Below are 26,465 nucleotides of genomic sequence, written 5' to 3' on the forward strand. Positions count from 1 at the left end.
TCACAAAGAAATTCTAAGAGGGGAAATGCTTCTGGTATTCCTAGTCTATAAATGAGAATGATAATAACAATCCTTCGTCTAGTTGGGTAGTTGTGAGGATTCAATGAAATAATACAGAGATGGTAAGACGGTTCAGTAAACATTAGTGATTACTTTTAGCGGTTGATATCTTGTTTCTGGTTTAGAAAGAGCACTGCTTCTGAAACACTAGGCCAGTTTCCACTGATCATTGTTCGCTAGACAGAAACTGGTTTGGGGAATTTGGAGCTTGTTTGCTCACAATGTCATATGTCTAGTTGATACAGAAAACAATACAGAATATCATCCAGGTGTTTAGTTTACATGCCACAAAGACTAAGAATATCTCTTCACCCTGACAATGTCACTCCAAGAAAATATGGTAGCACAATGTAATTTTATACTGAAATCTTTCTCCTCTTCTCCATCCCTCCCGTTTTGCTCTACATTAAAAAAACATAAATATGCTTTCTACGATGAGATTGCCAGCTATATTTGACCAGCGGGGTGCAGGTGTTGTATACTTGTCTTTCTGATTAATCCAAAGCTGTGAAATATTAGTCTTAATTATAAAAGTATGTCTTCTATTACCTATCATAGTAAAACAGTGATTATTTTTAAAAAAATTAGCAACTGACAGTAGACGTCTCATGCTTTTAAAGCACCTGCCATTTCATCATAACATTTATATACTTTATCAATTCTAAGAAGCATATTTTTTCACATTTTAATATCCCCGGAATCAGGATGTATCTCACAATTGATAGTGAATTAGACTCAATAAAATACGGTGGTTATTCAATTTAGCATTAGTGTATTAAGGCTATAAACTCACACTCCACTGAAGCATGACACAAAATAAAAATGAATTTGGATAGCTGAAGGCAAAACTGTTTAACAAATGATTCATTTCTTACCCTAAATAAAAAGAGAACTTATTAGATAAGATGTAGGAGAAAGTGTATGAAGACTGCACTTGTTGCATTTAGTCTCTCAAAGATGTTTGTGATTCAGAATCAAATGACATTTAATTTCATTCAGGTTATAGTAACATTTAAATACTTCTCAGTTGATATGTAAAGCAATGCAAATCTGAAAGTTGTTAATTTGCTGTGCCCTCTTGAAATTCATTCTCTATCTGTTCAGAATCATCAAGTAGAATTTGCTCGAGTTTGAACTCCCTCTCTTGTGATTTCACTTTAGTTATAATAAGATGAAATCCAACTCAGTTTAGAATTGATATCTCACTTATTTCTAGACCTCATTATCAACTCTTCCTTGATGGTAGGGGGCAGAAATTTTATTGGCAGGTAGAGAAACTAATTGGGGCAATTTGGGAGGCTTTGGAAGGGGCGGAGCCAAGGTAAAACTGCTGTGCCCAAACACAAGTAGTAGGTGTAGCCAGTGATAGTTGGATGGGAGAGTGGATCCAAACAGAACACTGTTCGGTTTAAGATATTAAAGAATATGTTGGGAATAGATACAGTTATAGGAGAGGGGGCTTGTTCCAGGGGTAAGTGCTTGGGTCATAGTTCACATTGTCACTATCTGCATGCATGACCTTAAAGAAATCACTTAAGCTCTCTGAGCCTCAGTTTCCACATCTGTAAAATGAGCATTGGGTGGCTCCTTTAAGCCTCCATAGCATTTGCTTTTACCTCTCCTGGGGCAGTGCCATTTCTGCCTCATGTCATATCCCCCTAATATACTGTAAATTTTGGAGAAGCACATGAGATTTTCTTGCCTTTGTGCAACCCAACCCCAGCAGCTTGAATGATGCCATGGGTAAGGCAGGCATTCACCAAAATTTCATTGCCTTGAATTGACTTGAACTAGATGATAGCTAAGGTCCCTTTCTCTAATATTCTATGATGCTGTTTTTAAAGGAGGAGGAATTCACAATGGCTGAATGGCTTCTGGATTTAGCTGGGTTACTGCCATATTACCAAATCAGTAGGCAGAGATTGGAAATATGGGGAAAGAAGCTATAGTTAACAAATTATCCCACAAGACACCTAACAAGGCTAATTGATTGAAGGTTTAGCCATGCACATGTGAGTACCCAAACATTCTTCAAAACTCAGCAAAAGAGAAAGGGGCACGATGAAGGGAGGGAAGAGAAATACACAGGGGGTGAACAAACCCTTCAAAAGTAGGGAGTACCTAGAGCTTAGGCATGTCAAATGCTGGGTGTTGAACCCCAAGTTGAAATATTTCTTGACGATAGTGAGGATACTCTGGTTATATTTTCAGATATGGAACCTCCTAGAATCAAGTGCCCAAGTGTGAAGGAACGCATTGCTGAACCCAATAAGCTGACAGTTCGGGTGTCCTGGGACACCCCCGAAGGAAGAGACACAGCAGACGGCATTCTAACTGAGTAAGTGGAACTTGGCAGCTAGAATGACGTTGCCTCTTTTATGTGAGACGTTTACTACCATGAGTGGGGAAGTGTATCTATGCTGCTCCATTGATGCTTTCAGACATGGTATGTCACTCTTTCAGCTATTCCTCATTCATGCTTGCTTTTCCTCCATTGTCGTCTTCACCATCTGACACACTACGGATTTGTCTCCACTACAATATGTTTCCGGTCATGTCCCCAGTAATAAGCACCATGCCTAGTACATAGTTGGTATGCTGTAAATATTTGTTTAAGGAAAGAAGGGAAGTAGAAGGGGAGGTGGACAGAAGGAGGAAGAGGAAGCCACCTGCTTAATTCTAATTCGGGGATAGAATCACCCCCACTGCCTGCCCAGGGTGCTCCTACTCATATCCCCTGGCCATATTAAGCCATCACCCCCTCAGGAAGCCTCTGTGTCTCTCAGGTAGAACCTGGTGCTGCTCCCTTTGGTCTCTGTGAGTATGGTTTAGTGCAGACCTTTTCCACCCCTTGATTTTTGCCGCCTGCTTCTTTGAAAACTTTTGATGTTTAATTTATTTTAAAAAACTTGTGACCGTCTTAAACACTTGTAGAAGAAGCTTATTCAAAAAGAGTAGGTGTCTTCTGCCTTCTTCCCTACCCCAACTTCATTCTCCAGGACCAACTGCATTCATAGTTTGATGTGCGTCCAAAAATGCTTTTAAAAACGGGTGATTCCTTTTGGTGCAGTTAGCTACATGTTGTTCTAATCTAGCATCTACCCTCGCAGCTATTTCGTTGGCTTCCCTGTTCCCTGGAGGCCACTACTTCATCTTAACACATTCACATCCATGCCTTAAAGTTCCTGGACCTGTTAGACTTCCCCACAGAGTTTCCATCTGTGGACAAATGATCCCTCTGACTTACCCCCTGGTGAGCCATACAGCAGGGAAAGACTTTCTATAATCCTATCAACCCAGGCCGTGCAACAGCAAACATTTTAAAGGAAGTATTAGTAATAACAGAACATCTTCTACTAGAAAGAGGGTGAGACTCACACTCCTAGCAAGATCTTTTTTTTCTACATCCTGATAATTTTCTCCCAGTGCACCATCTAGCTTAGATAATACTACGAGTTTTGTTCCTCCTTGTAACACCTCAAAAATAAAGTTCATACTTTATTAAGAAAATTATATATTTGCTGTCACACACGTCACAAACTCCGAATGAGAAACTTCAAGCAGTTGGGATTAAAAACGAAGTCACAGTTGACATAATCAGGGATAGGGTCTTAATATCTTTGAATCTTTGCGGCCTAGCACAGTGCCTGGCCTAGCCCCTAATATATGACAGGTTCTTATGACAGGTTCAATAGCAACTATGATTGCTATTGAAATCCTCTATGATAAACACAACATCAGGTTACCAGGTGACTATTCACTTTGCCTTTTAATGGGTAGCCTGTGTGTTAGGGTTAGAAATATAACATTTTTAAGGAGCGTCTTCGGAGCAGCTGTTTGCTTCTTGGGTTCTACAGCCCAGAGCCAGCAGAGGCTTGGAGCAGGATGCTGTGTGGGGAGCACGCTCCGGCAGAAGAAGGCATTTAGAGAAACCTGTCTTGTGCCCTTTTCATCTCTCACTTGGACTCCTTGCTTCTCTGGCATTTTTCTTATGACCCTGTACCCCATGTCTCATGCAAACTACTGTTATATCATCCCCTTCTAGGAGAGAAGGTTCTAGTGTCAAGCTCTGAGGCAAGTGCACCCTGTGAGTTCCCTTATTTATTCCGTATGACTGTTATTTACATGTCACAAATGAGATAGTCTCCAAGAGGTTAGCAGCACTCGTATTGGAAGTATGGTTCCTCTCAGCTTTATCTACATTTCAATCATGCTTCCTGTGGACCTGAAAATATCTAAGGCCCAAAGTGACATGTCTCTAATGGTGGGATTTCTGGCACTTTCCTAAAACCCCTCACTTCATACCTTGTAAACAGCCACCTTGTCTACTTATGTGTAAGGTTCTCCTCAGTGTTGATAATGATAGCTTCACATGTCCATTATTAACAAATATTCTCATCATTCTTAAGAACTGTGGAGAGAACAGAAATGATCTGTCTATTGAAAAACAAAACTTGGCAATTTTTCATGCTGTACCTCTTGGTGCTCTTCTCAGACAAGCAAGAAAAAAGATGCTGGAGTCACCCTAGCTGTGTGATCTTCAGCGACTTCCTTAACTTTTGGTGCCACAATTTCCTCATCTGTGAAGTGGAGAGAATATCTGCCTCATAGGGTTGTTGTGAGGATTAAATAAACTAATATGTATAAAATACCTAGAACCGTGCCTGACATATGTAAAGTTTATGTAAGTGCAAACAACAACAGTAGCAGCAACAACAATGTTATTATTATTAGGATCACCAAGGAATCACAGTGAACTTGCCTTTTGCTCAGGAAAGGTCTCCACTGGCCCAGATAGAAAAAGAAAGTTCTAGCACCCCTTGCAGGCACAAATTGCCAATGACTGCATGGACTACACTCAAATGATCACAGAAAATTCCCTCATCTTCCCAACAGCAAGGCAATTCAGGTCCCTCCTGATAGAAAGGTATGATTGGAGGAAGACGTGGGCCCTGGGTTCTCAGCTTCCCCCATCTTCTGTTCTACCTTCCAGCAAGAAAAGTGAACCTCAACTTCCCAGGAATTGGGGACTTCCATTTTGTGCTCTCAAACTGCTCTTCCAAAACAAAGTAAAGCTCAGGAAATTCTATTCTTCAAGAAATCTTTGTTGTAGTCAAACTGGCCTAATGGTTGCCCCTATCACTGCTTCCTGGGTAGAGTTGGTCCTCCACAGTGATCATTGTTGATCATTAAAGTCCACAATGGCCTAAGTGTTATTAGGATTCTAACGATCATCTTTACTGTTTCTGTTCCCCCCCTTTAAGTGTTATTCTAAAAGGCCTCCCCCCAGGCTCGAACTTTCCAGAAGGAGATCACAAGATCCAGTACACAGTCTATGACCGAGCGGAGAACAAGGGCACTTGCAAATTTCGAGTTAAAGTAAGAGGTAAGAATACTGCTTGTTGGCTTTTCCCTTTCCAAGAGCAAAGGGAAACAGGCCCTGAAGTCAGAACCCTCTGTGCGTGCCCGCTGCCGTATGAACACTTCCCAGCTTGGATTCACCTCTGATGAGGCTGGGGAAGTGTGCCATCTTAATGCCTGAATTTCACAATACAAATCTGGATGAGGATCAGTGCTGGCATATTACTTAAGGAGTCCAAGAGAGCCCTAAGCTGGTCTCAAATGAGCCCGACCCTGACTGTCCTAGAAGAATATTGACAACTTTTCCATCCCTGGGCTTGGGTGACCAGCTAAAGCCTGCAAATCCTTCTATAAAGGAGTTTAGGAGCTGCGTGTGGGGCCCTCCCCCCGCCCCCAGCTTGGGCCACCAGACCATGTTCTTGGTGTTCTAGAATATTTGTTCTACCTGGAAAAAAAAGTGTTTTTAAGGTTTACTTTATGCCTTATGCTTTGGGCAGTTAATTATTAAACACCTTTACTCTTCTGGGTTCAACCTCATATAAAACATGGGGAACTAAACCAATTGATCTTAGTGGTCTCATTGGTATGAATAGTGACCATTCCAAGGCCCACCCACTGGCCAGATAGCCATCTCTGCCCCCTCACTCATTTCACGTACTGATATAGAAGCCTGAGTATAAAGCTGCTGCATCTGAGCCCTCACTTCTCCTGGTTACTCTGTGGAGGGGAGCTCAGCACTGAGACCCACCTGGGCTTGTGTCCCTACAGTTAAACGCTGCGGAAAACTCAATGTCCCAGAGAATGGTTACATGAAGTGCTCCAGCGACGGTGATAATTATGGAGCCACCTGTGAGTTCTCCTGCATAGGTGGCTATGAGCTACAGGGTAGCCCTGCCCGAGTATGTCAATCCAACCTGGCTTGGTCTGGCACGGAGCCCACCTGTGCAGGTACGTGTGCAGCCCTCTCTCTTGCCAGCAGCAGAACCTGAGGACCTCTTAGTTCTGGTTTGCAGCACAGGGAGGAAGGGTTTCACTGTATGCACTTTGAAAGGTTCAATGTCATCCCTCTTCATCTGATGGGTGAAAATAGTCCCTGGGTCCCTGCTGCAGCTCATCTCACCACCCTCCTCCTTTGCTTCTGCCTATCTTCTGATCTCTCTTTCATGTCCTCTAAGGAAGAAGCTGGAGGTGGGAACCCAGGACCAGCCTTTAGCGAAATAATGAATCAGCAAGGTCTTCCCTAGTTTCCCTGTTCCTTCCTTCTACAAATGTAAAGATCTTTTGTACAAAGCCAGTATAGTGTGTGTCCAGGAAATATAATGCCTGCTTTGGAGCATGGCCTTGAAAGTCACACGGACCTTGGGCATTCAGAGTCTTGCCTCCTATGTCAAATGCGGAAGATAATACCTGCGACTTGAGCTGTAGGGATTAAATTAGGTCTTCCATTGAGCAGTGGAACAGAGCAGTGCCTGGCCCAGGGTAAGCCCTCAATGCATGTCAGCTATTATTACTGAGGAACAAAACTTGGACTGGGTAGAGATAATAGTGTGAAATTTTCTAGCCAGAAAATTCTGGACATATCCTCTTATTTATATACTCCTATTTATGTCTCATTTCCTGGTCCTTTCTCATCTTTATGCTTTCCCTTTAATCCCAGCCATTCAGAGTTAGGTGAGAGAGAGAGACGTGCACCATCAGCTAAAGGCCTGAGGTTCTTCAATTTCACACATTAAAGTGGAAAGAACATACGACTTCCCTTCCCCATCTTACTTTCTGAGGTTGGGAGAATAATGCCCCCACCCCCAAGATATCCACATCCTAATCCCCAGACCTGTAAATATATTACCTGACTTGGCAAAAGGGATGTTGCAGATATAATGAAGGATTTGGAGGTGGAGAGAGTATCCTGGATTACCCAGGTGAGCCCAGTGTAATCACAAGGGTTCTTATAAGAGGGAGGCAGAACTGCTAGCAGAGCCAGAGAAAAAGATGATGGAAGCAGACGTCAGAGAGACGAGAGATTTAAAGGGGCTAGTCTGCTGGCTTTGAAGATGGAGGAAGGGCCACGAACCCCAAGGAATGAAGGTGGCCTCTAGATACTGCAAAAGGCAAGGAAACAGATTGTCCTCTGGAGTCTGGGGGGGAACCCAGCCCTGCCAACACCTTGACTGTAGCCCAGTGAAACCCATTTCAAACTTCTGACCTCCTGGACTGTAAGAGAATAAGTTGTCGTGTGTTAAGCCACTTAGTTTGTGGTGGTTTGTGACAGCAGCAAGAGGAAACTAATACATTTCCCCAGTCTTCTATCAGTGCTGCTTGGGACCGCCACCTGAATAACTACTTACAATTGAATCTTTATCTCAGGCTCCACCTCTTACACATACAGTTCTGTGTGTCAACACGGGCTATGTTGAACCAGAGTAAATAGAGCGTTTCTGACCCATCTGGTGCTTTCTATTTACAGCCATGAATGTCAATGTGGGTGTCAGAACAGCAGCTGCACTTCTGGATCAGTTTTATGAGAAACGGAGACTCCTCATTGTGTCCACACCCACGGCCCGAAATCTCCTCTACAGGCTGCAGCTGGGAATGTTACAGGTGAGTCCATGCAGCAGGGCCAAAGTGGGAAGGGGACCTCTAACAGCAAGAAGAGCCTGGTCATTCAGTTAAAATAAAGGCCGGCTTCAGTGTCTAAATCCATTTACTGAGAGCTTCAGGAGTTAACATTGTTCATTTCTGGTACTGGGGCATAACCTGATTAACATCAACTCCCCAGTGCTAACCCAATTATTTTCCAATTATTGAGGTTTGTTTGTCTTCACTAATCAGCCTCATTGACGTGCTGTCTGGGCCCAGCCCAACAACAATTGTCTTTGCTGAACCCGTCCAGGATATGCCTGGGCTGGAGGTGATCCATCAGTTGTTAGCCCAAAAGGTTGGCTCAAGGGACGAGGGGCGTCCAGGGGCCCTTAGGTCCCAGATCCTGCCCCAGGGAACTTCCCCAGCTCTCACAGAGTACCTCAGAGAGTGATGACCTCCTTTATTTAGAACAGTGGTTTTCAAAGAGGGGTCTCTGAACCTGCAGCATCAGCATCAGCTGAGAGCTCCTTAGAAATGTAAATTCTCAAGCCCCATTCCAGACCTACTGGATCAGAATCTACTTTTTAATTAAATCAAGTGATTCCTAAGCACCTTCAAGTTATTTTTGCCCCCCTTCTTCTGCCCACCCAACCAACCCTCTGGTTCAAGCCATTGTTTCTCAGTCTAGTTGTGTAGGACACAGCTCCCTGGCCCAGGCTAGTATTATGAGCCTTGCACTTCCCTCAGCTGAGGGAGTTGTTCCCCGGTTGTTGGTTGGCCGCTCACTGCAGCTCACGCTGGCCGCCGGCCGCTCATGGCAGCAGCACACAGCAGTAGCCTACGGCCATTTACGATGGCTGCTGGCCGCTCATGCTGGCTGCTGGCCGCTCCTGGCAGCACATGGCAGCCCATGGCAGCCCGGCTCCAGGGAAAGCTGTTGTTCACAATCTTAGCTGTAGAGGGCACAGTTCACTGGCCCATGTGGGAATCGAACCGGCGACCTTGGTGTTAGGAGCACTGTGCTCTAACCAACTGAGCCAACTGGCCGCCCCCAACCAGTGTCTGTTGAAAAACAAAAACTGGAAACTCAAAGGATCGAACTAGAACTTGCTTGATTTTGTCCTGGAGCTGGTTTGCAGTAAGAGTGGCCCACTGACTGAACGCTAAAGAGGCAGGATGTGTGTTGGGTCATGGACACGGTGCTTCACTTTTTGTGACAAATACTTCATTTATTACAGTGAATAGAACGGTTTAGAACAATCATGGTTTAGTCAAAGACTACAATTTTACTTCTCATTTCAGCATTAATACAATGAATAATAAGCCTTTTTTCATTCTCCCCATGTACTTGAAGGACTTCCCATGAACTCTGAACAACCATACAAAATTTTTCAGCTCCTTCGATAGGAACCCAATTCACTGTGTCCTTATCCCCAATCCTTGCCACCTTACCTCCATCCTTGTATCCCCTTTTCCCAGCTAGGGGACTTGCTCTTCAGGTAACACAGGCTCACACCACTGCATTGTGTGGGCAATTGGCTTTGCTTGCAGGCTATCTTCCACGATTATACATTTCCTGACTTCATCTTATTCTATAGAAAACCGTTTAAGCCAAACAACTTGCTTTTCCTCTATGTTGGCAAACTCTGGCTTTTGTAGGTAAGATTTTATTGGAACACAGCCACACTTGTTCATGTGTGGATTGTTGTGGGGACAGAGCCAGGAGTGCAGTTTCCAGGCTCTCGGCCTCACATAGAAAGGTGCTGGCTCAGGTAGTAAATGGCCATCGACTGTGATTGGATGGCCATCAGCTGTGGCTAGTTGGCCGTCAGCTGTAACCAGTGAGCCATTGGGCACTAATATAACTGCCGTGGCTACACTAGCAGCAAATGGGGGCTAGCAAGAAGATGGTGGCTGAGCCTGCAAGCGGCGGAGTGAGGGTTGAGAATTGTGTTGCTCCTGGTTCCTGTGTCTCCAACCCAGCCACGAGCAAGAATATAGCGGTATGACTCCCCTACCTATGGCTCCGTGGATGTTCCTTTTTGGCTTCACCATATCCTGCGTTCTTATGTGGGGAGCGGGACCAGAGACCCCGCAGGCCGCCCCGCGTGACACATGGCGAAGTTGGCAGGATCCCCCGTACTACAATTGTCTATGGCTGCTTTTGTACCACAGTAGCACAAGTGGTTAGGACAGAGAACATCTAGCCTCGCAAAGCCTAACATATTTACTATCTGGCCCTTCAAAGAAGAGGTCGGCTGACCCCTGCACTGGTCTGTTACTTTCGGGTACTAGCAAAATTACCAATCATCTAGTTGGGTAAGATACTTGGTATCAAGGTGTTTGTATGTGACTCCCCCCAACTTAATATATTTACATTTTCATTTTAACCAGAGCCTTCAAGGGAAGGTTTGATTGACTTAGGGGTTTCAGTTAGAATAATAAAGTGTATTTTTACCCTTGGTAACTTTTGTTTTTAAACCAACCTGTCATCCCCCTATAGAGATGTTTCAGTGGAATTGTAGTTAAAAAAAATAAAATTGGTTTTCTAATAATTCAGAGTTTCAAATTTCTTTCCCATTTAGGCAGATTTGTCTTATTACTTTTTGTTCCCTGGTGCCATCGCCGCTCCTGCCGAGAACTCCTGGCACGTGGCTCAGTGGGCCACTTTCCCAGGCATCTTGCCAAGGGCCCACTCAGAGGACTGGCATGTTTTATCCTCATTTCCCTGCCACGTTAGGGTGTGGGGAACATACTGCAGGGGATGTGGAAGGTGGACACAAGGGCAGATGAGAGGACTCTGGAAATATTCTTCTCTCCTCGTAAAGACAAATTTAGAATCCTCTGGAGGTGGACTTGGACACTTTCTAGGAAATTTGGCTCATGCAAAGTCTCACCCCATCTGTAAAGACAGAGACTACCATTTTGCTTAGGTTTTAAAATCTATTGCCAAGCCATTTGTGAATGATTCCTCTCGGAAGGTACTAACGTTTTATAGCCACTGGTTTCATCCCAATTTCTGAACTGTTTTCAGGACAGTGTTCAGTGGGCAAATAAACTTTCCAAAACAGACCAGGGCTGTTTCCATCAGTCTGTAGTTTGACATGAAATTCTTTTTTTCAGCCACTCTCTCACCTCCCTTTTGGTTTATTTTCAGCAAGCACAATGTAGCCTGGATCTTCGGCACATCACCGTGGTAGAGCTGGTAGGCGTGTTCCCGACCCTCATCGGCAGGATAGGAGCAAAAATTATGCCTCCAGCCCTAGCTCTGCAGCTCAGGTAGGGGGACGTACTGTCCTTAAATTTTATCCCCTATAATGTACTTTTTTTCTGATCAGGTTCCCTGATTTCTTTCTGTTTAGTATTGATTCTAGGTAAGTGTCTGCCTTTTATTCTGAGAGTATCGTAACCATATTAATTGGCATGCTGCTGCTTGTCCAGATATATCATGCAGTAGGTAATTACCAGTGTTCTTTCTCCCTCCAAGTGTTTTCGCTTTGTCTTTGTTCTCTTTCTCCCCCTCTCCCTTCCCCGCCCCCCAACTTCGTGGGAGTGGGGTGATGAAGGAAAGGCTGCAAAAAGGACTTAAGTAATCCTTGGTCTTATTAAGAGGGGAGGCATCCAACTAGCCTTTCCAGACGTGGCCTCTTTTTCCCCCATGCTTTCAGGACTTTTGTCAATACCCCCATTTTAACAATTTCATTTTGGTAACACTTATAAAGCCAGAACATGGTGTTCAGACTCTGAGTAATGGTGCATTAAAGAAACAGAATTCAACAGCCAAAAGGTAATTTCTGAACAACCCAAATTTTCACTTGGATCTCTTGGTCATTGTGAAAAGAATAATCAGGCTAAAGCAAGATTCCTGCAAATCTTCCTCACTCATTTTTTTCTTTCACACACTGTTGCAGATCTCTGTTCTAGATAGTATCTCCGGGTCCCAGGCTAATGGTGGTTCCACCATCTTGTAGCATCAATATCTAGAGCACATGGCTTCCAAGTTTCTTCTAAAGGGGAAGAGAGAGTAAAAACAAACCCTACCACTCTTTTGTGCTTCACTTTAGAAACATAAAATTGCTTTTTCTCCTAGTCCATTGGCCAGAACTTGTCACATGATTGTGACTGAACTTCAAGGGAGGCTGGGAAATGCAGTTTTTTTGTATGCCCAGGAAGAAGGAAATGAAATAGGAGTTGGTGACCCTTATCACAGATGTTCAAAGAGGGTCACAGAAATTCCTGGAGAGATTATGTGATAGAAATGTGTCCTTAGCAAGCGATGCTATAGCTTGACACAATAGCTTCTTTCTCTAATTCCCCTCTATTCCATCTGTCTTTTGACCCATTCCATGCTTGATTTATACCTCTCTCCACCTAACAGGAATCTGCCCCATCCATACCAAAGTCAAAAATTCAGTGAGTCAGGGATGGGGAACAAACAAACAAAAAAAGGATGCCTGAGTTCTCTTCAGTTGGCTGAAGGAGGGAGAAAGCTGGGTATACTCATAAACTTTCATTTTTGTTTTGTCCTATTGCATTTGCATCTAGCACCTCCCTAGAGTAGAACACTCTTGGTCAGTACCAGATCTTTTTAATATTCGGTATCTGTTTCTAGCACAGTCCTGGCACCATACTGGTGCTAAGTAAATGGAGTAAATGACTCAATTGAAACTGCATTACTATTTCCAGGGGTGGTAGTAACCTTTGAGTGTATTTACAATTCTAACACCTTAAGTTGAAGATCACAAAACTCAAAAGAGAGGATTAGGTTGACACCTGAAAACTTATAATGCAAATTCTCAAAGTAGGTTTTATGAAGTTCTTGCTTATTTGGAACTACCTGCTCATACCCAACATCAATGATTTTTTTTTTTTATTTAGAAAAAAGCCCTGTTGCTTAATTCACTAAATGTTTTTCTTTGAATTGCAGATATACATAATATAGAGAGTGTCTTTATAAAATCTGGATGAGATTTTAAAGTTTAAATTTGAAAATTTAAGAAAAAATTCTGTTATTCAGGTTGTGTATGTTAGAGCTACTATAGATCTCTGCAAACTGAGGATGATTTAAACAAATAAGCTACATAAATGAATTATGCAGTGGTTATCAAAGTTCAGCCTGCATTGGAATTCCCTGCAGTGCTGTTTAAACACATATTGCTCCCCCACCCCCCGCACCCCCCCCCCCCCCCCCCGCCCAGAGTTTTTGATTCAGTAGGTCTAGGGTGGGGCCTGAGAATTTCCATTTCTAGTACGTTCCCAGGTGTTGCTGATGCTGCTGGCCTGGGAACCACACTGTGAGAGCCACTGGCCTCGTGCTTTACCAAAGACTTCAGTTTTGAAGTGGAAATTTTGCACAGCAGCCTGTAAAATGAGGCTCAGTCATTATTGTGTAGAAGCTAGTCCAGGAAAATGTCATGCACAGACGATCCCTCATATGCATTGCCTAATTAGTGTGTGCCAGACTTCATGTCCCCTTTATCAGACCAATCACTGGAACTTGGCAGAGTTCCCTTTGAATTCCACCTAGAGTCTAGCGCAGAAGAAAAGAGTCACTTTAGGCAAAGGATGGGAAGCATGAAAGAGGAGAAGCAGAATGCCTGGAAGATCTAAAAATTCTCTTGTCTTGTTGGAATACTATTTCCAAATAGCACTGAAGCCATGATAAAATTGTTGATGGGCAGCATCAGAAAGGAAAGACTGGGTGCCTGGTTTTGCAAGGTCAGCACCTATCTGCTTTCTTGCTCTCATTTCTTGTAGATCTGGACGAATGGGCTAATTCATACTCTCTAGAATAATTTTCCAGCAATCTCAAGGATGATACGGACCAAGAAGGCTATAATTTGTATACCCATGTTATATTTTAAGGTATAATCGACATACAACATTGTTAGTTTTAGGTGAACAACATAATTATTCAATATTTGCATATATCGGGGGTGACAAAAAATGAATACAAGTGGACACTTTGGTCAACGTTGCTCAAGCAGTAGTTTGCTGTAATCAGAAGTGTTTGGATGCTGGGGGTGAACCGTTAGCTCACTTGGTTAGAGCATGGTGCTGATAACACCAAGGTTGCCAGTTCAGTCCCCGCATGGGCCACGGTGAGCTGCGCCTTCCTTAAAAAAAAAAAAAAAAAAATGTCTGGACGCTGATGGTAACCACTTTGAGCACCTCTTTTAATTGCAGAAGTCAAATGTGACAATGTGACTTGGATTCATCTGTTGTTATCGGTATATATTGAGTATTATAATTTTAATAGTTTTTTTCCTTCCTTAAAATGTGTGTACAGTTTTTTGGCACCCTCTGTATTGTGAAATGATCACGATAAGTCTGTTTAACATCTGTCACCATGCATAGTTGCAAACTTTTTTTTCTTGTAATGAGACCTTTTAAGATTTGCTCTCTTAGCAATTTTAAATATGAAATACACTTTTTAAACTATAATTTCCATACTATACATTACATACCCATGACCTATTTATTTTATAACAAGAGGTTTGTACTTTTTGGTCCCTTCACACATTTTGCCCACCTCCCCAACCCTCCAATCTGTTATCTACCCATCTGTTATCTGAATCTATGAGCTTGTTTTTTTGTTTTTGTTCGTAGATTCTACATATAAGGTCATATGATATTTGTCATTCTCTTATTTATTTCACTTAGCATAATGCCCTCAAGGTCTGTCCATGTTGTCACAAATGGCAATATTTCTTTCCTTATTATAGCTTTAGAATATTCCAGTGTGTGTGTGTGTGTGTGTGTGTGTGTGTGTGTGTGTGTGTGTGTTAAACATTTTCTTTACCCAGTCATCCATTGACAACTGCATAGGCTGTCTCCATATCTTAGCTATTGTAAGTAATGCTGCAATGAATATGGGGGTACATGTAACTTTTCAATTTAATGTTTTATTTTCTTCAGCTAATACCCAGAAGTGGATTTGCTGGACCATGCTAGTTCTGTTACCGTATTTTGCCGTGTATAATGCACACCCATGTTTTTGGCCCTCACTTTCAGGGAAAGTTTTGATTTTTTTATTTGAATTTTTGTTACATTTAGGTACTTGTTTTTTGTATTACAAAAGAATTTTAGCATTTATTTTTTTAACATATTATGGTACAAGAAATTTTATGTAACAAATAATTACAAAACACAAGAACAGATACAAGGTACAAGACATTTTATGTACCAGTAGCAAATTTACGATATTTACGCATCATCAAAGGCCAAGAACTCTTCATCGTTGCAATTTTGTCATAAGTTCAACAAAACCGATTATCGTATTCCAAGGTATTTTGCATATGGATATTATTGATTTCTAGAATAACACTTTTAATTCATAAGCACAAATAAAAGAATTAAAAACATTTATATAGATATGGAATTAGTGCTACCCATGTATAATGCACATCCTCATTTTTCCCTCACAAATCTGGGCAAAAAGTGCACATTATACACTGCAAAATACGGTAATTTTCTGAGGAACCTCCATCCTGTTTCCATAATAGCCACACCACTTTACATTCCCAGGAACAATGTACAAGGGTTCCCTTTTATTTGCATCCTCACCAACACTTGTTATTTCTTGTCTTTCTGATCATAGTCATTCTGACAGGTTGGAGGTGATATCTCATTGTGGTTTTGATTTACATTTTCCTCATGATTAATGATGTTGAGCACCTTTCATGTACCTGTTGGCCATCTGTATGTCTTCTTTGGAAAAATGTCTATTCAGTTCCTCTGCCCATTTTTAAATCAGATTGTTTGGGTTTTTTGTTTTATTGTTTTTTGTTTTTGTTTTGCTATTGAGTAGTATGAATGTATTTTAAATATTAACCCTTATCAGGTATATGATTTGCAAATATATTCTCACATTCTATAGTTTGCCATTCATTTTGTTGATGACTTCATTTGCTATGGAGAAGATTTTAATTTTATTTATTTATTTAATTTTTATTTATTTTTTTAAGGAGGGCACAGCTCACGGTGGCCCATGTGGGGAGTGAACCAGCAACCTTGGTGTTATGAACACCACGCTCTAACCAACTGAGCTAACCACCCACTCCAGAAGCTTTTTCGTTTGATGTAGTTCCACTTGTTAACTTTTCCTACCTTTGCTTTTGGTGTCACATTCAAAAAAATCATTGTCAAGACCAATGTCAAAGAACTTACCCCCTATGATTTTTTCGGGGTTTTATGGTTTCAGGTCTTACATTCAAGTCTTTAATCCATTTTGAGTTAGTTTTTGTGTATAAAAGAGGGGGCCAGTATCTTTATTTTGTTTTCTTTGTGTTTTCTATCTCTTTGTTGAGGTTCTCACTGAGTTCATCTACTGTTCTCTCAAGTTCATTGAGCATCCTTATAGCCAGTTTTTTGAATTCTTTATCTGGTAGGTTGTTTGTCTCTGTTATATTTAGTTCCTTTATTTTCTGTAGTTTTATCCTGTTCTTTCATTTGGGACATGTTTGTCTCCTTTTGGCTGACTCTCTGTGTCTGTTTCTATGTGTTAGGTAGATCTGCTATGTTTCCAGGTCTTACAGGAGTAGCCTTAGATAGACGGTATCCTGTGGGGCCCAGTGGTTCAGTCTCCATGGTCACCTGAGCCAGGTGCTCCAGGGGTGTCCCCTGTGCAGGTTGTGCCTGCCTTCTTGTTGTAGTTGGGCCTCGATTGCTGCTGGCACATCAGTGAGTGGGGTTGACCCTCAGGCTGACTAACTGTGAGGGCTTGCTGTGACTAGAGCAGATGAGCTGTTGTATGGGGACTGACCCCATGGAACAAAAGTCACTTTAGCAGGACTCCTGTGCCAGCTGAGGCTACCCTTCAGGTATGTCAGTTATATCGCTGGTTGGGTGGGACTCTACTGCAGTTTGAAGCTGGCTACCTGTTGTGTTGGTTCTGGAGACTTGTGAGGGTCTCTGGTGCAGGTGATGGTTAGCTGCTGCCTGTGCCAGTTTTGGGGCTGCTTGGTAGGAGCTATGAAGTGATCTACAGTTGGTTGCCACTTGTGCTGGGCTTATGGGCACTTGTGGGAGGTTATGCTGTGAGCTGAGTCCAACCGCCACGTGCACCAGTCTTGGCACCCTTTGGTAGTCACTATGATGCAAACTGAGGCTGGATGCTGCTTGTGAGGGGCTTGAGGACTTTTGAGAGAGTCTGCATCTGAGGCCAGCGGCAGCCACCACTCGAGTGGGGTTTGCTGATTTGCTGGAAAGTTTGCAGCATGAGCTGAGCAGGCGATTGTGTGGAGGAGCCACTGGAAGAAACTTGGTCAGGGACTAAGTTGGGTGGGGCAGGGCCTCTGGGAATCACCAGGATAGAGAGAATGTTGTTCGCCAGGTTAAAGAGAGCATAGATTCGGTGCCTGTCTGAGTGGGAGGAGAGATCCACAAAGAAACAATGGCACCTGCCGATGCTTCTGTCCTGAGAGTTGCTCCCATCCCTCCCCCTCCTGCCCTTGTCCTAATGTTAGTCTATTTTGTTCTTCCCAGTACATTCCTGTCCCTTTTTGCGATGCTCTTCCTGCACTGGAGCTTAGAGTGTATGTTTGTGCACTGGCCCTTTCACAGCAGCATGTCTTAGACTCTGACAGCCCTTTGGCTCTCTGGGTTGCAATCCCCACTGGTTTTCAAAGACAAATATCATGGGGACTCTTCCCAGCACTGGTGATCTGGACTGGGGAGTCCAGTGTAGGGCTCCTCTGTGGGGACCTCCACAGCCAAAATATCCCTCATATTTATTAATCACCACACCATGGGTGAGGGACCTGCCTGGACCACATGTCTGTCCTTCCTACCTATCTCAATGTGGCTTCTTCTTTATATCCTTAGTTATAGGAATTCTGTTTATCCGAGTCTTTAGGTGGTTTTCAGTGATGGTTGTTCTATAATTTCATTGTAATTTTGATATGTTTGTGGGAGGAGGTGAGTTCAAGATTTACCTAGTCTGCCATCTTGTCTCTGTCTCCTATGCTACTGGATTGTTTTCTTTCTTTTTCCAAGGAGGGCACAGCTCACAGTGGCTCATGCGGGGATTGAACCAGCAACCTTGGTGATATCAGTACCACGCTCTAGCCAACTGAGCTAACTGGCCACCCCTTGGATTGTCTTCTTAATTTCTCTCTCTAATACTTAGTTATTAGTGTATACAAATGCAACAGACTTCTGTATATTGATTTTGTATCCTGTAACACTACTGAATTCACTTTTTTGGGGGGGGGCAAAGTCATTACAGTTTTATATATGTAATGTCATGCAAATGGTGACAGTTTTACTCTTCCTTTCCAATTTGGATTCTTTTTATTTTCTTTTTTTGCCTAAATGCTCTTTCTAGGATTTCCAGTACTATGTTGAATAAAAGTGAGGGAGAGTGGGCATCTTTGTCTTCTTCCTGATCTTCAGGGAAAAGTGGGAGGAGTATGATGTTAGCTGTGGGCTTCTCATATACAGCCTTTATTATATTGAGGTACACTCCCTCTATATCCAGTTTGTTGAGAGTTTTTATCGTAAATGGATGATTAATTTTGTGAAGTGTTTTTTCTGCATCTATTGATTTGATCTTTGGGTTTTTATTCTTTATTTTATTAATGTGGTATATGGTGTCAGTTGATTTGCAGATGTTTAACTATCCTCTCATCCCTGGAATAAATTCGACTGGATTATGGTGTATGATCCTTTTAATGATTAATTTGGTTTGCTAATATTTTGTTGAGTATTTTTGCATCTATTTTCATCAGGGATATTGGCCTGTAATTTTGTATTCTTGTGGCGTCCTTGTCAGGTTTTGGTATCAGGGTAATAATGCTGGCCTCATAAAATGAGTTTTTAAGTGTTCCTCCTTTTCTATTTTTGGAAGAGTTTGAAAAGGAGTGTTATTAATTCTTCTTACAATGTTTGGTAGAATTCATCAGTGAAGTCATCTGGTCCTGGACTTTTCTTTGGGAGTTTTTTTTGATAACTGATTCATTCACCTTACTAGTAATCAGCTTGTTCATATTTTTTATTTCTTCATGATTCAGTCTTGGAAGGTTGTATGTTTCTAGGAATTTCTATTTTTTAAAATTTTTTTTCCACTCTCATCTCTATTTCCTTCCTTCTAATAACTTGGGGCTTCATTTGTTATTTTTTTAGTTCCTTTTTGGTATAAAGTTATTGTTTTTTTGAGATTTTTTTGTTTCTTGAGGCAGGCATTTATCACCATGAACTTCCCTTGTAGAAATGGTTTTGCTGCTTCCCATAAGTTTTGGCATGTTGCATTTACATTTCAGTTAATTTCAAAGTGTTTTTTTAATTTCTATTTTGAGTTCTTTGTTGATCCATTGGTTGTTCAATACCATGTTGTTTAATCTCCATATATTTGTGGATTTTCCAATTTTCTTATAATTGATTTCTAGTTTCATACCATTGTGACTGGAGATGATTGATATGATTTCAATCTTTCAAATGTATTAAGACTTGTTTTGTGGCCTAACATGATCTAGCCTGGAAAATGCTCCAGGTGTACTTGAGAAGAATCTGTTGTATTTGGAACGAATGTTTTGTATATATCTAGTCCATGTGGTCTAATGTGTTAAGAACGATGTTTTCTTATTGATTTTCTGTCTGAATCATCTATCCATTGATGTAAGTGGGGTATTAAAGTCCCCTACTATTGTACTGCTATCTATTTCTCAACTTAGGTCTATTACTATTTACTTTATATATTAGCGTGCTCCTATGTTGCAAAAATAGGTGGATAACTACTTACAAATGTTATATTTTATTTTTGAATTGACCCATTTATCATTATATAATGCCCTCTTTTGTCTCTTAATACAGTCTTTGTTTTAAAGTCTATTTTGTTTGATGTAAATATCGCCATCCCAGCTCTGTTTTGGTTTCCATTTGCATGGACTGTCTTTTTCCATCCCTTCACTTTCAGTCTGTGTGCCCTTACATCTGTACGCAGCTTATAGATGGGTCTGGGTTTTTTTCTTTTAAATCCATTCAGCTACTCTATGTCTTTTGATTGAGGAAATTAGTCCATTTACATTTAAAGTAATTATTGACAGGTATGTACTTATTGTCATTTTGTTCATTGTTTTGTGGCTGTTTTATTGTTCCTCTGTTCTTCTTCGCTTGCTGTGTCCCTTTGTGGTTTTGATGACTTTCTTTAATTGTAAGCTTAGATTCTTTTCTCATTACCTTTTGTGTATCTAGTATAGGTTTTTGCTATGTGGTTACCATGCGGCTTACATAAAAGAACTTATATTTATAATGGCCTACTTTAACTTGACAACAACTTAAGTTTGAACGCACTCTACATTTTTACTCTCCCCTCCATTTTTTGTTTTTGAGTCACAATTTATCTTGTGTAATCATTAATTATTGTATAGTTATTCTTACTAGTTTTCTTTTAAACCTCATACTAGCTTTATAAGTGATTAATGCACTACCTTTACTATATATTTACTTTTAGAAGTGAGGTTTATAGTTTCATGTTACTCGTTAGCACCTTTTCTTTTCAGCTTAAAGAAGTACTTATAACATTTCTTGTAAGGCTGATTTATGGTGATGAATTCCTTTAGGTTTTACTGATTTGAAAACTCTATCTCCCCTTCAGTTCTGCATAACTTTGGCAAGTAGAGTATTGTTAGTTGGAAATTTTTTGCTTGGGCTTTTAAACAAAAATTTTTATTTCAGCACTTTGAATATACTGTGCCACTCCCTTTGGCCTGCAAAGTTTTTGCTGAAAAATCTGCTCATAGTTTTATGGAGGTTCCCTTTTACCTCACAAGTTATTTTTCTCTTGGTGCTTTTAAGTTTCTCTCCTTGTCTTTAACTTGACATTTCAGTTATAAGGTGTCTTGGTGTGGGTCCTTTTGGGTTCCTCATATTGGGAACTCTCTGGGCTTCTTGATTGGGATGTTTTTTTCTTTCTGCAGGTTAGGGAAGTTTTTATCCTTTATTACTTCAAATAATTTTTCTGCCCCTTTCATTCTCCTTCTGGTATACCTACAATGCAAATGTTAATCTGCTTGATGTTATCCCATAACTCCCTTAAGCTATCTTCACTTGTTTTCATTGTTTTTCCCTTTGCTACTCTCTTTGGGTGAGTTCCTCTGCCCTTTCTTCAAGATACCCAATCCTCTTTTGCTTCCTAGTCTGCTGTTGAGCCTCTCTTGTGTATTTTTCAGTTCAGTTATTGTATTCTTCAGCTCTGTGAGTTCTGTTTGGTACTTTTATGTTTTCTACATCTTTTGTTGAAGTTCTCACTGTGTTTCATTCTTCTCTCGAGTTCAATGAATATCTTTATGAGCATTAATTTGATCTCTTTATCAGGTAAATTACTTACCTCTGTTTCATTAAGTCTTTTTTCCTGAGGATTTATCTTGTTCCTTTTTTGGGGAAAGTAATTCATTTGTTTCTTCCTTTTGTTTGACTCTATGTTAGTTTCTATGCAGTAAACAGCCACCTCTTGCAGTCTTGATGTCGTGGCCTTGTGTAGGAGATGAAACTTATCGGTCAATCCTGCTCCAGCTCTTGGTTGTTGCTGAAATTGTTTTGATTGCCTAAGCAGCCTATTTTATTTTTGATAGCTCCCAGTATTTGAGGGTGTGCCAAGACCTGTCAGTGTTCCAAAGGGGAGGATCACAGCACTACATTCAGGCTGAGTGGCAGCCAGACCCTCAGTCAGCAGTTTTTCAAATATGCAAATATATACAATCCTGTGAGACTACAAATGTAAGCTCTGTTGGCCACCAGAGCCAGGTGATCTGGAGGTGTCCCTTGGGTGGCAGTTGGAAAACTGAGGCCCTCAGGCAAGTGGATAAGGTCCCTTTTAGGAGATACTGGTGAGCTGTATGAAGCAGAGGGAGAGGGCAAAGATGGCATCCCCTGGCCTACATTCACTGAAAACTCCTACTTTGTTTCCTAAATATGTGTTAAACCTAAAGCCTGGCTCTGTGGATGAAACTCCAGGACAAGCCTATATGCCTCTTTTACAGAAAGACTGGGGGTCTGTTTCAGTCTGCTGTCTGTGCAGTGCCTTGGTGGCATCAGCCTGCTGACAACTGTCTCTCAGATTGTTACAGTCCTGTGGGACCAGGAACACAAGTCCCCATGACCATCAGAGCCAGGCAATTGAGGTGTCCCTTGGGTGGCAGCCACAAAAAACAAGGCACCAGTGTAAAAACCGGGGCAGCAATTATGTATAAGAGATTCCCTCTGATAGATGCTGTTTCCTGTGGAGTGCGGCAGAGAGCAAGTATAGAGATAGCCTGCTATCAGAGTTCTCTGGAAGGTTTACAGTCAGCCCTTACCTGTTTGTTTAATTAGAATCCTGCCCCTCAGACTCCAGCTATGATAAGCTAATAGGCCACTTTCATAGAAAGACTGAGCTTGGTTACTTCTTGCTACGCCCTGAGACTGGTCGCTGTTTCAGAACTCCATCTCCTTTGCTTACAGTCCTTTGGGACCAGAGGGTGTTGCTAGTCACCAGTGCCTGGTGGTGTAGAAATGTCCCCTGGCAGCAGTAAATATTAGGGAGCCAGAAAACACCCCTTTATGGAAGACAGCAGCGAGCTGAAGAGAGGCAGAGGGAGATTGTGGAGATGGGCCTGCCAACTGGAATAAGGTGGGGGGGTGCAAAGATGATACCAGCTGAAAAATGAGAGAGACCGAGACAGACGGATGGACAGGAAAAGCAGAGAGATACTGACATACAGAAAGATGAGATGCAGACAGAGAGCAGACACACAGAGCAGAAGAGACAAAGGGAAAGTCACAAAGAGCATACCTGAAAGAGAGCGAGAGACAGAGAATAAGACACAGAGAGAGAAATACGAGACAAGGAGAGGGAGGGGGAAGAGAGAGGAGGGAAAACAATGGAGACAGACATGGAGATAAAGATGAGGATGAAGATAGAGATGACAGAGAGATTGACACAGACCAGCACAGACATACAGAGACACAAGGAGGGAGCCAGAAAGCATAGACACAGAGTGAGAGACGCAGAAACTGGCCCAGTGGCAAAGTGGGAGATACAAGGGGACACAGAGGACAGACAGACAAATAGACCCGGACAGACAGAGATACAAGAACAGAGAGACATAGATTAAACAGGCACAGAGGAAGACAAGGAGACAGAGACAGTGATAGAGAGACTGATACAGGGAGAGAGAGATGGAGACAGTGAGCAGACACAGAAAACTGAAAGACAGAGAGAGAGCACAGAGACACAGAGACCGAGACATAGAACTAGATACACAGAGACAGAGTGAGACAGAGCAGATACAGAGCAAAGAGACATTAGAGACGGGAAGCACAGAAACAGTGAGAGAGACAGGGTGAGGGAAACAGAGACACCGATAGAGAGACAGAGGGAGAGAGATGGAGACAAAGATACAAAGAAAGGACAGAGAGAGCAGGCGCAGAGCCAAACAGACCAAAGACAGACAGAGACAGAGACACAGAGAGTCAGACACTGAGAGAAGGACAAAGAGTATGAGAGATAGTGACAGAGACAGTGACACAGAGATAGATGGAGAGAGAGAGAGAGAGAGACAGCGAGAGCAGACACACAGAGCAGTGACAGATCCAAGGACAGAGACAAAGACAGAGACACAAAGATGGAGAGAGACAGGGATACCTTGTGGAGTGTCCGATCATCCATCCCCAAAGATTTCTGTGGTCTCTTGGCCATGATGGGATGCACTCCTGTGCTTGTTGCTAGCCTGATGATCTAACCACTCATCTCTTCCCCTGGTGGCTTTTCTTTGTATTCTGTGTCAACCAAGGCACAAGGCTCATGTGATGTGTGTGTGTGGTGGTACCATGGGGGTTTTCCATCCTAGCCTCATAAGCGCTATGCCATCAAATGCTCCAGTTCCTTACTGGTCACCCTTTCCCACAGGCTCGACACCACAACATTGCTTCGCCCTTTTCTCCCTCCAGACCTGCTTACTTCTCTACTCTTCTGTTTCTTGGGACCCCTCCTGCCCTAGGATTCTCCCCTCCCCGCCTCTATCCCTAAAACTGGATACTCCTCTTCCTAAAGATGCAGAGCAGTTTAGCTCTCCATTCTCTCCTGATTTCATGGTCTACATCTGCAAGTTCAAGACTCATTAATGTAGCACTGGAAAGATTCTACACCTGGGCTCCCCTCTTACCAATGTAGAAAACTTGACAGAAACATTGTAATGTTGTCTATCTTTTATTTCTAGTCACTAGACGTGGATTAACAATTTAGCTTCCCACTGGGATGAAATATAAATCATTCCCATCTTCCCTGCACCTCCCTCTCAAAAGGCAGAAGAAAGGCAGTTGGGATTTTGAATGTTTTTTTCTTTGATCCATTTGTGTGAGAAAAAAAATTTCATTTGAAATATTTAAAATTCAGATGGCAACATATATTCTGCCTCACACACAATCTCAAGATACCTAAATCAAAAAATAAAATCTGGAGAGTAGACTGAGCGGGCTCATTCTTTCACTGGGCTCAGCTTACCCATTTGTTCGCTTTCTTCATCTAAACATGTTTGCATTGATACAAAAATCATATTTTTTACACGGCTTAAATTCTAGTGAGGTAGAATAAAAAAAAATCAGACTTTGGAAACCACTCCAAATTCTTTTTGGAATTATTTGAGGTACAAATTGTAATTAACCAAGTCAGTATAACTACAGCGTAGACCAAGTTCCATCCTCTCTGCAGTCCTGAGCTGGCTACTGAATGAATCAGAACTACAAAGTCTAGAAACTTATTTCGATCGGCTTCACTTAGTGCAGGCTTTTTCAACCTCGGCACTATTGCCATTCGGTGCTGGATAATGCTTTGCTGGGGGGTGGTTAGGGACGCTCCTGTGCATTGGAGGATGTTAAGTAGCATCCCTGGCCTCTGCCCACTAGAGGGCAGAAGCCACTACCCCACTGTGACAACCAAACCTGTGTCCAGACATAGCCAAAATGTCCCATGGGACAAAATCACCCATTGCTAACCACTGACCTAGTTCTAATACGTATGGGGTTGTGCAATCCTAGTCTACAAACTTGGATTGATTCCAATTTAATGCAGAAAAAAATCTGTGAGCATTGTTGTACATGCCTTGTAGCAACTGTTGTGCGTGGCCCCACTGCAGGCCTTGCTGGCCTACTGTCTTCCTGACGTTAGCTAAAGCACTGTTAACCTTCCAAGAGCATACCAGTCATCTGGGGATCTGGCTAACGACGCAGATTCTAATTCAGTAGGTTTGGGCTGGAGATGGGATTCTCCATTTCTAATAAGACCCCATGTGATGCTGCCGGTCCAAGGGACGAAACTTTGAGTAGCAAAGGGTCTAAAAGGTGATTCAATCCTTCATGGTATTAAGCTTTTCTCTGCACACAGTGGCACTGTAGGGCTCTGGTTAGTCCAGCAGCACCCTTGGGAGTCCAGTTTGACATATTCTTCTCTTTGTCTGCCCTAGGTTGTTGCTGCGAATCCCACTCTATTCCTTCAGCATGGTGCTAGTAGATAAGCATGGCATGGACAAGGAGCGCTATGTCTCCCTGGTGACACCTGTGGCCCTCTTCAACCTGATTGACACGTTCCCCTTGAGGAAAGAGGAGATGGTTCTACAAGCTGAAATGGGCCAGGCCTGTAACACCTGATGTGATGGTCCCTCTCTCTGCAGTCCCTCTTCTCTTTCTACATAGTGCTATGCACACAGAAAGGCCTTAAAAATATCCTTGATGTACAGATTTTTATTTGTAATTTTTAAAGTCTATTTTATTATGACCTTTCTTTGAACTTACAAATTAGCACAGTGCTTTTTGTCCTTTGAAGTGTTCCCAAAAAATAGGACTACATTTACTATTTCTCTTTACTCCATGATGGCTGGTTAAATTTGTAGAGGCATTAGAAACCACAACCATATACATGCTTTCAATATGTTATTCAATGTGACAGGTAACTTTCTTCAATCTTGTTTTTTTTACATAAAACTTTTACTAATAAAATATTTTGGAGCAAATTTATTAAAACTCATTTTTTCAAGCACCAGCTATACTTAGTGTGGTCAATGGAAAAAATGGCAGTAGCACCAGATGCAGCAGTGACCTCTTTGGCAGAGGAGGTGGAAAGTGAAATTCTGCCAGGCCACTTGGGCTGCAGTTGGATGGCCCCTTTGTTCTTCAGCAACACCCCATATTTCTGAAGAGAGACCTCCCTGACTGGGAAGAGGGAAAGGAAGAAGGCAGACAGAGAGCTGAAGGCATGCTTTTCCTGCTGTCTGCCCCAGGATTCCAGCACGAGACCCACCCACAGACCGCTGGGACACACACTCCACCCCAACAGGCCATGCGTAAACCCAAAGCCCCAAGTGTGTGCACACCTCCCCCAACTCCAGTGCCACTTATTTTTTTTCTTTTCCACACCGGCTTTGTTATGTGCACTTTCCCAGCCTTAGGGATGAGTCAGCTCTCATAAGAGAAACCAAGAACTTTTGCTATAG

The 26,465-nt window shown here is 42.2% G+C and overlaps 1 protein-coding gene across 2 annotated transcripts in view; it reads left to right on the plus strand.

The window, feature by feature from the left end:
• Window positions 1–25,989, plus strand: part of SRPX (sushi repeat containing protein X-linked) — an 89,626-nt gene extending 63,637 nt beyond the window's left edge. For both annotated transcript variants that reach the window (XM_033108994.1, XM_033109003.1), the window contains 6 exons: window positions 2,272–2,398; window positions 5,325–5,446; window positions 6,190–6,369; window positions 7,886–8,019; window positions 11,159–11,280; window positions 25,440–25,989. In XM_033108994.1, coding sequence (XP_032964885.1) covers window positions 2,272–2,398; window positions 5,325–5,446; window positions 6,190–6,369; window positions 7,886–8,019; window positions 11,159–11,280; window positions 25,440–25,623 — 869 coding nt within the window. In that variant the 3' untranslated portion in view covers window positions 25,624–25,989. The remainder of the gene's footprint in view (window positions 1–2,271; window positions 2,399–5,324; window positions 5,447–6,189; window positions 6,370–7,885; window positions 8,020–11,158; window positions 11,281–25,439) is intronic.
• Window positions 25,990–26,465: the final 476 nt, after the last annotated feature.

The sequence above is a fragment of the Rhinolophus ferrumequinum genome, chromosome X (assembly GCF_004115265.2).
Source record: "Rhinolophus ferrumequinum isolate MPI-CBG mRhiFer1 chromosome X, mRhiFer1_v1.p, whole genome shotgun sequence".
NCBI classification, from domain to species: domain Eukaryota; kingdom Metazoa; phylum Chordata; class Mammalia; order Chiroptera; family Rhinolophidae; genus Rhinolophus; species Rhinolophus ferrumequinum.